This window comes from Falco biarmicus, chromosome 1, assembly GCF_023638135.1.
Source record: "Falco biarmicus isolate bFalBia1 chromosome 1, bFalBia1.pri, whole genome shotgun sequence".
NCBI classification, from domain to species: domain Eukaryota; kingdom Metazoa; phylum Chordata; class Aves; order Falconiformes; family Falconidae; genus Falco; species Falco biarmicus.
The window spans coordinates 43,663,897-43,675,897 of record NC_079288.1 but is presented as its reverse complement, the minus strand read 5'-3'; the positions used below and the strand labels follow the sequence as shown (position 1 = coordinate 43,675,897).

Sequence of the window (12,001 nt, the reverse complement as noted above, 5' to 3'; positions counted from 1 at the left end):
TAGGATATGGTAAATGCAATATAACTGTATATTAGTATTTCAAAAGGATAATCCTTAAATGAAGGAATAATTTTGGGTTTTTTAACTGCTTCAAGAGACAGTGTCAGCATATCAACCCTAATTGTCGCTTTTCACTTTTCCAATGACATTATGCTCGCAAACAAAAGAATACAGGAATAGCCTTCCTCTCTAAGGAGAACCCTTCTTCGCAATGACAGCTGAATGAATTGCCCTGTGGTTATCTCCTTCATGTACATGTCAAAGAGATAGGAATAGCGTCCACCTCTAAGATGCCAGAGGGCTGCTTTCATGCAACTTTTTTGTTTTTAAATTACTATCTTTCAAAAAAACAGGTGAAAAAGTTGGCTAATAATGCCTTTATCTAATATTTGTAGGTGAATATTTAATCTCTTTTCTTCTGATTTGCTTCAAGATGATAACCATAAACTTTTTTTCTAGTATATTAGCATTGAGTAAGATAATTTCAAGAAAGATTCTGTATTTCTTGATAAATAAAAAGCTCTTAAAAAATGTGGAAAAAAAAGTGGGTCAGCATGTAAAAGAATGATGCACTGAGACTTGGTTCATACAAATTTATTTTGTCTCGATATCTCAAAGTGTTCTCTCTCAGAGAACACATTTTATGCTTTAAAATGAGCAATAAAGGTTCGTGACTACTTGCTTTCAAACACTGGAACGTAAACTTGACTTCTGAGATGTTTAGTACTTTCACATCATCACAATGTATAACTCAGAAGCCTAGAGGTTTCAAGTAACACAGGAAGGTTAAAAAAAACCCCAAATGGTACACTGTATGAAACTCCTAAGCTGCCCATGTTAAATACATTTACAGCTGAGCATTACCCATATGCCTTGGAAGTATAAACGGAGTTAAACTCTAGTATTTCAGAATAAAAATAGCATATTATATCTGCCCAATAATACGTATCTTAACATATTATATCAGCATCAATGCTGCTGAGTGAAAAGCCAGTTTTTAGGGCTGAATAATTATTCTCAGAAAGTAATTTTGGAACCACGTAAAAGATATCTCCCTTCCCTCCCACCTCCTCAATAATAAAATCAGTATTAAAAAAAGAACAGGAGAAAATGTTTTTGCTCAGACTTCACATATCACTTGATCTTTTGAAGAGAAAAAATAAAATAATCTCTTGGGTTGAATACCCAAACATACAGGCTAACCCAACCCTTCGTCCACTCTGCCTGTCCAGCTTCTTTAATATCATACTTGAATATACCCTATCTGAAAGCATGTATGATTTCTACAGTCTTTTTGATGGTTTTGTTTCATCATGATAAATTGAAGCTCATATGATTCACACATGATGCAATAGGACGAAATACACTGGAAATTATTTTTGCTACCTCATGCATCTTTTCTGTACTTCCACTGAATAAAAAAAAATCTTTCCAAGCACCAATATATCTCTGGTTGATAAAGTCACATGAGCACATGAATAGCAAGGAAAAAAATTAATGGTAATCTAAAACATAAAGCTATTTTATGAATCATTTTGATGAATACCCAGCAAGAGACATAATATAATTACTGTGCCTATTAGGCTGTTATTTATGTCAAATTTCTTGCTTTTGTTCCTTCAGAAGCATTTTAGGATTACAGCACTGTTGAGAGTCTATCAAATGTACTGGCAGATTCAACAAGTAAGAGAAGGAGGCAACAGCTCACTGCTGTTACAACATGAAAACTACATGTTAAATTTTGTAAATGTAAAAAAATGTAGAATTGAAAATAACAAATACAGGGCACTAAGGATAATGGTATAAATGTAAACAAAATAAAGTATTGTGTAGGAAAATCAAAGGCAATGCTGCCATACATTTTCCTGGCCCCTGATATTATCTAATATCAAGTTAATGTATTGTATTGTAAAAGTGTTAAGAAAATTAAGTATTGAAATACAGTATGATGAAAAAATGAGACAGAGAGGAACAAATGAGGGATACAGCCCAGAAAATACTGTCATCTCTCACTGTGTCAATATTATCACAGACCAATTCAATCACTCGTATTTCAAAATGAACAGTAAGCTTTCCTACTAATACCAGGACCAGCATCTGGTTTCAGGCTGTGTAAGCCATTAACTCCTTCAGTGTTACAGAACTGTAACTAAAAAGTGCCAAGTGGAAAGGTATCAACAGAAATACTATGTTTGTACATTTTCAACAAGAACAGTGAAAAGGAAATTCATGAGCAAAAGTTATCCATGACATAGTTCAAATACATCTGGAGATAAGACAGTAGATAGTCATATCCAGACATTAAGGTTTTATTCAGAGATGGCCAAGCTTTGTCTATTTTGAACTTGCTTGGATCAATGGCCTCAGTCCTGCCATAAGCACAAAGAACCATAATGTATTCTCCAATGAAATAGCAAACATTTGTACCCAGAAATATAAACAGGAATAAATTTTAAGAGGAACATATAACACCCATTAGTATCACATCAGAACATCTTGATTAATGTCTCTACAGCAGCCAAAGATACTGAGGAAAAACCAATAAATGTGCGTCTTTAGCCACTACAGTAATTTTCCAAACCCACCCCACCTTGCATGCTTCCAGTCCAACAGGACACACAGGAACCCAGACCTTCCAGTTACGGCTATCCTTCTCAGTCACCACTAGCACAGCAGAGATGCTGAATTTCAGGTACAATGAGAAACAGCAATAACCCAAGAAAACAATTCGGAAAATGCAGTACTGCTTTCATCTCATCTTTCTATTCTATTCACCTCATTACATGAGCAATTAAGAAAAAGAAAGACCAACCAACTTTCAAAGGAAATAAGTAAAGGATGGCACATATTAGGGTGTATCTCCCTGATTCAATCAGTGTTTAAGTGTTTCCCATCACGTCTGTGAGCCACTGGTTAATTCCCATTACACCACCTCCTGTTTGTTTTTTTGGTCATCTACATGACAATAGAAGGATGGAAAATAGATGCTTCACAGAAAACAGAAATGGTGTATAGATGCTACAAGTAGTAAATCCATCTAATAATCTCATGGGTCAGCATTTAGAGTGTTACAAAATTATTATTGCCTAAGAATGAAATCAGAAGAACTGGGGAGGACTTTATAATTGCTTCACCATTAACCTGGAACACTATTGCAAGCCCATAATAAGCAAGGCACTGAGAATTTCAAATCATATTTGACAGATGGGCTTAATTAGTTATTCTCATACAGACTCATAATATTTACTGTTAATATTCATTCTAAAACACCCTGCTGGCTGTGATAATATTTATATGTAAATCCTGTAACGATAAGCTTTCAGTGCAAAACCTCTCCAAATAAAATGATGGATATATTTCAAACTCCGATAAAGAAATGCTCAGGCATCCTGGTTAAGTCTGTCACTTGCACGAGTGCCTCCTTAATCCGTGAAATTACACCTGTCACAGTAAGTTAGCTTTATTAACACTATTTTCTGATCCATGTAAAACTATCAGAAACACAAAGGTATTGAATCTTTAGTTAATTAACATTGCCACCTTTGCATTCATGTGATCAGACCTCTGATTTTTAAGAGTAACTAAACAATATGCAAACAGAGTTTGTCAAATTTCTAAATGAACTGTAGAACTATGGAGGCAAACAATTTGGAGAGACATCAATATTTAGCTATTATCCATTGTGCATATTTAGTGGCATCAAACATGTATTGATAAGGAAAAAAATGATTCCCCAAAAATATCAAGCACATACTTTTTCCCCATACGATGCTTGATCTTACTTCTTAAAATGAATAGCAAAACAGATATGAATAAATTTAAGGAGGAAAACAACGTACTGAATAATATATTGCAAAAATTTTATATTTACAAACAATGAGAAAGAAGCTCTTAAAAGTGAGAAAACCACAAAAAACTCAACTGGGAACTCAGATGGAATATGTCAAACCAGAAGTTATAATACCTTGGTCTTCACTTGATTTTCTTTCTGGTAAAATTCAATATATATATGAGCTCACGTTTCTTTTAATAAGCATGAAGCAATGCTTATACTCAGCATCTGAAAGTACACAGAATCTACAACCACTACATGGAAGGTAGACATAATAATAATTTTTTGTGCGTGTGTACAAGGGGTCATTTTGAAGGCTTGCACTGAATGTTGAATAGTGAAGGGAAATAAGTTGCCAAGCTTCAATTCATTCATGAGGTTGCCTTATTCAGTTTTCCTGATGAGGAAGAAAAATCAGGCAAATGCACTGCATGGACCCAAAAAGATAAAATGTGATGGAAAACTCATTGCTGAAATAATCTTTGATTTTAATCCAGTGCCCATTTCAGTCAATGAAAATACTCACGCTGTCTTCAAATAGCTTTGACCTGGGATTTAAAAGAATCTGTCTGACAGATTGTGCTAGACAGTAGGAAGCTCTGACCTTGGCATAAATACACATTGCTTCTTTGACCAATAAAATTCAGTCAGGTATGAGACAATATATGGTTTAGATGAGAAAATTCAGGATACTATAGCAGAGAAATCATATAGAACCTGAGTTATAATAAGGAGAAAGTGATTTATATCATGATTATGAACAGAAATTATTCCCTTCCTCTTTTTTTTCTTATACCCAGATTGCAAAGACATGAAACTTCCTAGTTACTAGGTTCAGAGGGCATTTGTTTAAAAACTCTAAGCCACACAATAAATCCCCAAAGCCTACAAGTTTCTGTAAAATTACAGAAGTAAATCACAGCACAAGACTTCCATGTTATATATCGCAAGCTTTCTAACAGCAATGCCAAATGCAATACACATGCAGGCAGTCAGATCTTTATAAATATGCACCTGACACAGGTCCAGAAAAAATGAACAAGCAGAAGCAAATGTATTCGCTAAAGCAATCAGTTGTGATTAGAAAAGGAACATCCACCTGCCAGATGAAGGCTGTTTAAGACTGGTCAGTCTCCTATCTAAGCTGTTGCACCATGGGGATGAAACCCAGCAAATCTATTCCCTTCTACAGATTAAAAATTCATATAAATGTCACTAACAAAAATGTGGGTTTCATACCAGGAGTATGTTTTAGTTTCCTCCAGATAAAGAAAGCAAAACCAAACACTAAAATACCCCAAAACCAAAGTAAAAAAATCACACTGAAAACCCCACCAAAACCAGCCCTATAATTACCCTCTGCTCTAATGCCTAGCAGCAAATAATTTGAAGAGACTAGTCACAACCAAATTCTAAGATTTTAAATATGTTCTTCTAAATACACTGTGAAAACAGTATTTCCTTCTAGTTCTAACTTCCTTTGAGTATTAGGATTGAATAACATCTTGTTCAGTGTATGTGGCAGAATTAGCAATGGACTACAAAATAAAGACAGCCACAGCTTTTCAAAAGCATTTTCGTCATGTAATATAAAAAATTTTTATTAAAATCATGGCAAAATGCTTCAAAAAGGAAAACCAACCATTAGTTATTAAAAGACAGACTGCTGGAAATGACCTACCTGTTTTCAGAGGCAGCAGATTTCCTCTGGCAAACAATAACAACTGGTGCATATTTCCTGGTATAATCCACACTCTCTCTGATGTCCCATAAGTATGGGCTGCTGGCTCTTACACTGAAAATGTTCACACCTTTCTTTACCGTTGCCCTAGGACAAACAAGAGGATATTTCACCAATTAGATACAAAATCTCAGCTCGAGCTATTACTTATTTCTTCATTATTTTCTCATTACTGCCCCACAGAAAATGCTACCGCTATTAGAGTATCACGGTATTACAAGAAAAAGAGATGAGAAAATTAATTTAAGAATTCCGTATTTCGAAGAAATCAGATAAAGATAGAAGTCTTATTGAACTAATGGTAATTACAGTTTTAGTCATAACTAAATTGCAGAGTAGATACGTTCTGCAGCATGCTCCTCAACTTCTGCTCTTCCATTATCCACACTGTGGTCACCACTGAGCACGTTAAGGCTCTCTTGACTAGAATTTATTCTATTGGGGAGGAAAGTATCACTTTTGACAGAAGATCTCTGGTTATTGCTGAGGCTTATATATGCAGTGAGGAGCCACTGCCAGGTCTCATATTACAAGCAAAACTACCTTTTCTTCTCCCCCTGTCCCAGATTACTTGAAGATGACATTTCATACCTTTGTTCCAATTTTCACTGCCTGAGTCCAAAACATTTCTTCATTATTTTTTTTTAAATATCATTGGGTTTAATTGCTCTACCACCTCTGATCCTAAATACACTTAGAAATATTCCTATTTTCCAAAAGCAACTTTTCTTTGGAAGTCTGTTCCTATGTGTAAGGTTAAACAATAGGGAAAGCTGTACAACAAAATGTCACAGTCATGACAACTGGACTGGCTCCTACTGAGAAGTACTTTGTGGTTCTCATGTGTTAGCATAATAATCCTCGATCTGAATAACCAGTGGAGAACAACAACAATATGTATTTTTTTAAAATGTTTTATTTCTTCTTAACAGGTGTTGCATTCCTTAATTTTTTCTCTCCCTTTCTTTAACTAAATAGCTAATTACGTATCTTGAGGCACTACTGAATTAGTCCACAGATACATGACACTAACCAATTTACTGATATAGAAGTTTCTGGTAATGTTAACTTTTAGGTTCTGAATGGGATTACAAAAAGTCCATTGTGGTCAACCAGCCTTATTTAACCAGTTTAATTATATTTATTTAAAATCTCATACACAAAATCCATTCAGAGTTATGGCAACTTCTCAGTTCTGGACAAAAAACCCAAAAAGGTATGTGATGTTTTGGTATGAACAGCTGCCACCATGCAAAGATGCTAGTATCAATAAAGAAAGCACTAGCAGCTCTGCCTCTGCATAAAATTACTTGTAAAATCTTTGAAGGACAACATCCACACAGATGTTCTCAGAATAAAAAGCCAAAGGATTCCTTCAGCTGTGTGGGACAAAAAGGGTTGTATCTCATTTCTTCTACCACTAACTCAATAGCAGTGGCTGTAATTTCCTTAGCACTCCTGGAAGGATACATGAAGGCTGCCAATTTGTGCTCAAGCTCTACACTAATTGCAGAAAATGTATTTTAAGCAGGTGCAGCTGCTGCTCCTAGACCACAAACAACCTTCAGGCCAAGAGATCAATGGTCAAGGAGCAGAAATTAAGCTGCATTCCTAGAATGTTACGGAAAGACTGGGAGACAGAAAAAGGCTAGAAAATCTGGATGAAACATTTTTCAGCATGTCTTCAGTATTCCTAATGACCAGCATCTGGTCCCACCTTTCCATTCCATCTCAAGAAAGGAAAACTGCTTGGTGTTAACTAAGACCAATAAGAGAAAAATTATTCCCATTTCCTAGGGAAATGAGGGTGGCTCAATTCTTTTCAAGTTAAGCTAGCTGTGATTAAGAAACTCATACCCACCCTTCTAGCTCTCTAATGCAGTTGCTGTCTCCCCGGCAGTTGATTGCGGCTGATGAGAAGGTGCTGGTGTGGGATTTGGGCCACCTAGCTAGGCTTGTGTATTTGAAAAACCAACTGTCTTGATGGAGCCGACTGACTGTGCTTAGCTCTAGCACAGCACAGTAACTGAATCACTCATGGCCAGAGACTGGTTGCAAGGGTGTGAGTGGCTGATTTCATGTCACAAAGCCACATACGCCTTGAGCTTGTGCTGTAAGGTTGGCCCCTCAGGTTTGCCATGTAGGTGTAATAAACCATTGGTGTAGCACACAGTATGTTTGATCAGTAACCAATTGCTACCCCACAGTCTGCACAGGCCAATGAGTATGTCTGAAATTTCTACTTGTTGTGGAGCCTCCCTAGAACATGCGCAGGAACACTGATCCTGCTGTGAGACAGTTCGAAGTCCTGGACAAACATATTAAGCCCTTGGATTCTCTTGGACAAGATTCTGAGGGAGTAGGGGGCAGGGGGAAGGAAGCGTACGTGTCCTGAAAACACAAGCACATTGTAGCTTTACAAAAATGCAACCCTTTTCCCATGACTGGAGATTAAGAACAATTATGATGTTACAATTGCTACCTAAAAACACACAACAGATTATACTGATTATACAACAGCTATGTTTGTATATGTTTTATTAACAAAACTGGGAGGGAATCAATTAAACCACAGCATGGTCTACCTTGCTCTGCTGGCACATATGCAATAGCTTTACTGCCACTGAGAATCACAGAATTATATACTGGTTTGTGTTGGAAGGGACCTTAAAGATCATGTAGATCCACCCCTCCTGCCATGGGCAGGGACACCTTCCACGAGCCCAGGTGGCTACCAGCCCCGTCCAGCCTGGCCTTGAGCCCTGCCAGGGACGGGGCGTACACAGCTGCTCCGGGCAGCCTGGGCCGGCGCCTCGCCACCCTAGGAGCAAAGAAATTCTTCCTAATACCTAATCTAAATCTAACGTCTTTCAGTTCAAAGCCATTCCCCCTTGTTGAAGCGCTACATGCCCTTGTAGAAGTCCTGCCCCAGCTTTCTTGTCAGCTCCTTTAGGCACTGGAAGGTGCTCTCGGGCCTCCCCGGTGCCTTCCCTTCCCCAGGCTGAACAACCCCAACTCTCTCAGCCTGTCTGCACAGGAGAGGTGCTCCAGCCCTCCCATCATCTTCATGGCCCTCTTCCGGACTCGCTCCAACAGGTCCATGTCCTTCTTACGTTGGGGGCCCCAGAGCTGAAGGCTGTACTGCAGGTGGGGTCTCACCAGAGCGGAGTAGTGGGGAGAATCACCCTGTTCATGCTTCTTTTGATGCAGCCCAGGATACAGTTGGCTTTGGCTTTCTGGGCTGCAAGTGCACATTGCCGGGTCACACCGAGCTCCTCAACAACCAACACCCCCAAGTCCTTCTCCTCAGGGCTGCTCTCGCTCCATTCTCCGCCCTGCCTGCGTTTGTGCTTGGGATTGTCCCAACCCATGTGCAGGGCCTTGCACTTGGCCTTGTTGAACTTCATGAGGTTTGCTTGGGCCCACCTCTCCAGGCTGTCGAGGTCCCTCTGGACAGCACCACTTCCCTCCGGTGTGTTGACCGCACCACACAGCTCGGCGCTGTTGGCAAACTAAATGAGGGTGCACTCGATCCCACTGTCCGCGTCACCAACAAAGACATTAAACAGTGCTGGCCCCAATACCGGCTGCTGAGGAACGCCGCTCGTCACTTGTCTGCACTTGGACATCAAGAAAGCTGTTTAGGGTCTCAGTACAGCTAAGTAAACAGCCATACATTGAAAACAGAGGAAATTTCTCACTTATCTTTTACAAATCATTAAAAACCTGATTAAAATAAGTGTGTACACACAGACACATAACTGATACCATCCTCTTGTTTTCTGTCCGGACTCCTTTAAATGCCAGAGTGATGAAGTAAACCAGAAAAACAGACACAAACCCAGTAAGACAAGCTCAGTTTGTCTGTTCACTTTATGCAATGATAAACTGCCATCCTGCACTGATTCCTGATGATTCAAAGCAAATGCAAGTCACTGCATACACTCCTTGGGGTAACTGCAGTCTGTGGATTAGGAAGAGTTTTTTATAAGGTCTAATTTAGTCATCTATTAAAAGGCCCAAATCCCTAATTTTACTGAAAACAACAACACAACAAGATCATTTCTTTCTACACAATTAGAGGTTAGGAACTCTTTTTGAAGAATCAGTTAAATATATTTCTATAATTAGCACAAAAGCTTCAATTCCGTGATCCCAGGAAATGCTTCTTCCTCTAGTGTATCTTGTTGTTATTTTTGCCACTGTGGTGAAATTGTGGAATTTTACTCACCCAATTTACAATGGCAGTAGCACTTTGCAGTTACCAAAGAATGACCTGGATGAAACAGGGTTAATAATACCCAAAGGTAAGTTATTTGCCAACAGATAAAACTGAAGATACCTGAGGTGAAAACACTGTAACTGCTGTCAGGGCTCAATTACTTTTTTGCAAATCTGCTTTATTGAATTGCCTGGCTGTCAAAGGGCAAGCCAGGTCTTCAACCCTTCAGCTGCTCTTGTGAGCGCTCACAAGACAGCCTCTCAGTTCAGCCACAGTTCAGCCTACTAAGGTTTCTCAACTGCAACACAAAAAGGCATATGACAAAGCTTTTTAATATATTTGCTCACAGTTAACAGTTTAAGTACAACAGATTTCACATTTGCTTGAAGCACTGTGGCTGGGCAGCAGCAAGTAAAAGTTGTTCAGGTCTTTTGTGCCCATCACCTCACTTTGGGCCAGATTCTACTTGGGAAAAAAGGAGGAAGGGAAGCTGTTACTAAACATTTCAATCATGGTTGATTTTGGGTTGTGGTGGGGTTTTTTTTTCAAACAAGGAGCCTATCCAACTAAACACTTTCATAGTGTTATAAACTATAACAATTAAAACAAATTTATTTTGGGTTCAATCAATTTAGGTTGAGAAACAATAAGCAAAAACAGCACTGGGTGTGCAGAGAACTCAATTAGTTCCACCACACGCACACCTGAGTCCTAAAAGCAGTGTCTTTTATCCCCGGATCTTGACCAATCTCCTCTCGCCGGATGTCCGTCCCGCTCTTTCCCCATTGGGCCGTTAGGGTACGCCTTCTCCTCCTATTGGCTCTCCTGTGGCGCGCTTTTTCAAATCTCAAGGACTTTGTCCCCTTCGGCAGGCCTTCTCTGGCTGGTTGCTTTCCTTATCTCCTTTGGTGGGCTTTTCCAAGCAGCGATTGCCTCAGGGGAAGGGGAAGCCATCACATTGTCTTAAAGGAGAACCACACATGCCCACTCACCACAACTGCGATACAGGTCCCAGATTTACACAGGGTACAACAATTAATTACACTTATCACAGTACATTCTATTTTTGACATGAATCATGACTGCGTTTATCACAATATGTATTCCTACAAGCTGTTATTTACCTATGGATCACTGTTCAAAGTGCAGCATATCAGTTTCTGAGACTGGTCAGCAACTCATCCCTTGCACCAAATCAATCATGGCAAACAATGCCCCTGGGAGTCCTCAGTCCCTGAAAACCCATCAATGCTGACAGGGTACAAATCAAGAAAAGGGAGAAAGAAAAAAGAACATAGAAGGAACTCCCAGAATCAATACATCACACCTGAAATCAAGGAAATACATTTCCTGAGTGCATAAAGATAGCAATTCTTAATTCTATCTCATAAACCCCTAAACACCATTTTACTAATAAAAGAGGCTTCAACTCAAACAATTAAAATGCAGGCAATGTCCTCTCTCATTTACCGAAGTGTCTGTTTTAGCATCTCCCATTTTTTTGCAGTTTACAACCAGTTATCACTTAGCTTTCAGTCCACGTCATTACTGCAGGCTGGTAACTGCTGTGAAATCGTTACTTAAGTGTTGTATAAAGTGGAACAGCTGGCTGCTGAAAAATAACAGCATTACTGCACATGTGCTGCTGAGTGCCATGGTACAATGTCAACAAAGTGTCTGGTTTGAAGCACCACAGGGAAGGGAAAGACAGAGAGGGAGGGCGCAGGCATGCAAATTCACCCTCAAGACATGCAGGAGATCAAAGGCAAGGAGCACAGATATCCTGCCACAGGCAGGACTCCCCTCTCCACATTTTACTCCTGACAATGTCCTGCATGCAGCACACAAATATCACACATCCCTTCACTCCAAAACAAAGTGCAGATAAACAGGGAATCTAACTGCTAAACGGCTCTAAATAAAGATGTTTTAGACCCATGACATTGCATCTAGGTTTTTATTACTGTGAGTACTCAGGGCAAAGATCTGTGGGAATCTTTCATGCTCCTTCCGAGAAAGTGAGCTATTGTCAACATGAAAGGAATAAAAAGAAAAGGGAGGCTGTTAAAACAGGTGCTACCACTGGTTATCATCTTGTTAGCAGTTGAGACTAGAAGGCGGCACATTAATTGCATGCAGAGGGGTACGTTTTTCAGAGCTTCTGGGCACTTACCAGACATCACAGTAGGCTCTGAATTTGTCTTGT

The 12,001-nt window shown here is 39.1% G+C and overlaps 1 protein-coding gene across 3 annotated transcripts in view; it reads right to left on the bottom strand.

Moving 5' to 3' along the window:
• Positions 1–12,001, bottom strand: part of TMEM132D (transmembrane protein 132D) — a 260,656-nt gene that overhangs the window by 154,698 nt on the left and 93,957 nt on the right. For all 3 annotated transcript variants that reach the window (XR_008819574.1, XR_008819576.1, XM_056325404.1), the window contains exon 3: positions 5,514–5,660. Coding sequence is in view for 1 of the 3 variants with exons in the window: in XM_056325404.1 (XP_056181379.1) it covers positions 5,514–5,660 (147 nt within the window). In the remaining 2 variants the exon portion in view is untranslated. The remainder of the gene's footprint in view (positions 1–5,513; positions 5,661–12,001) is intronic.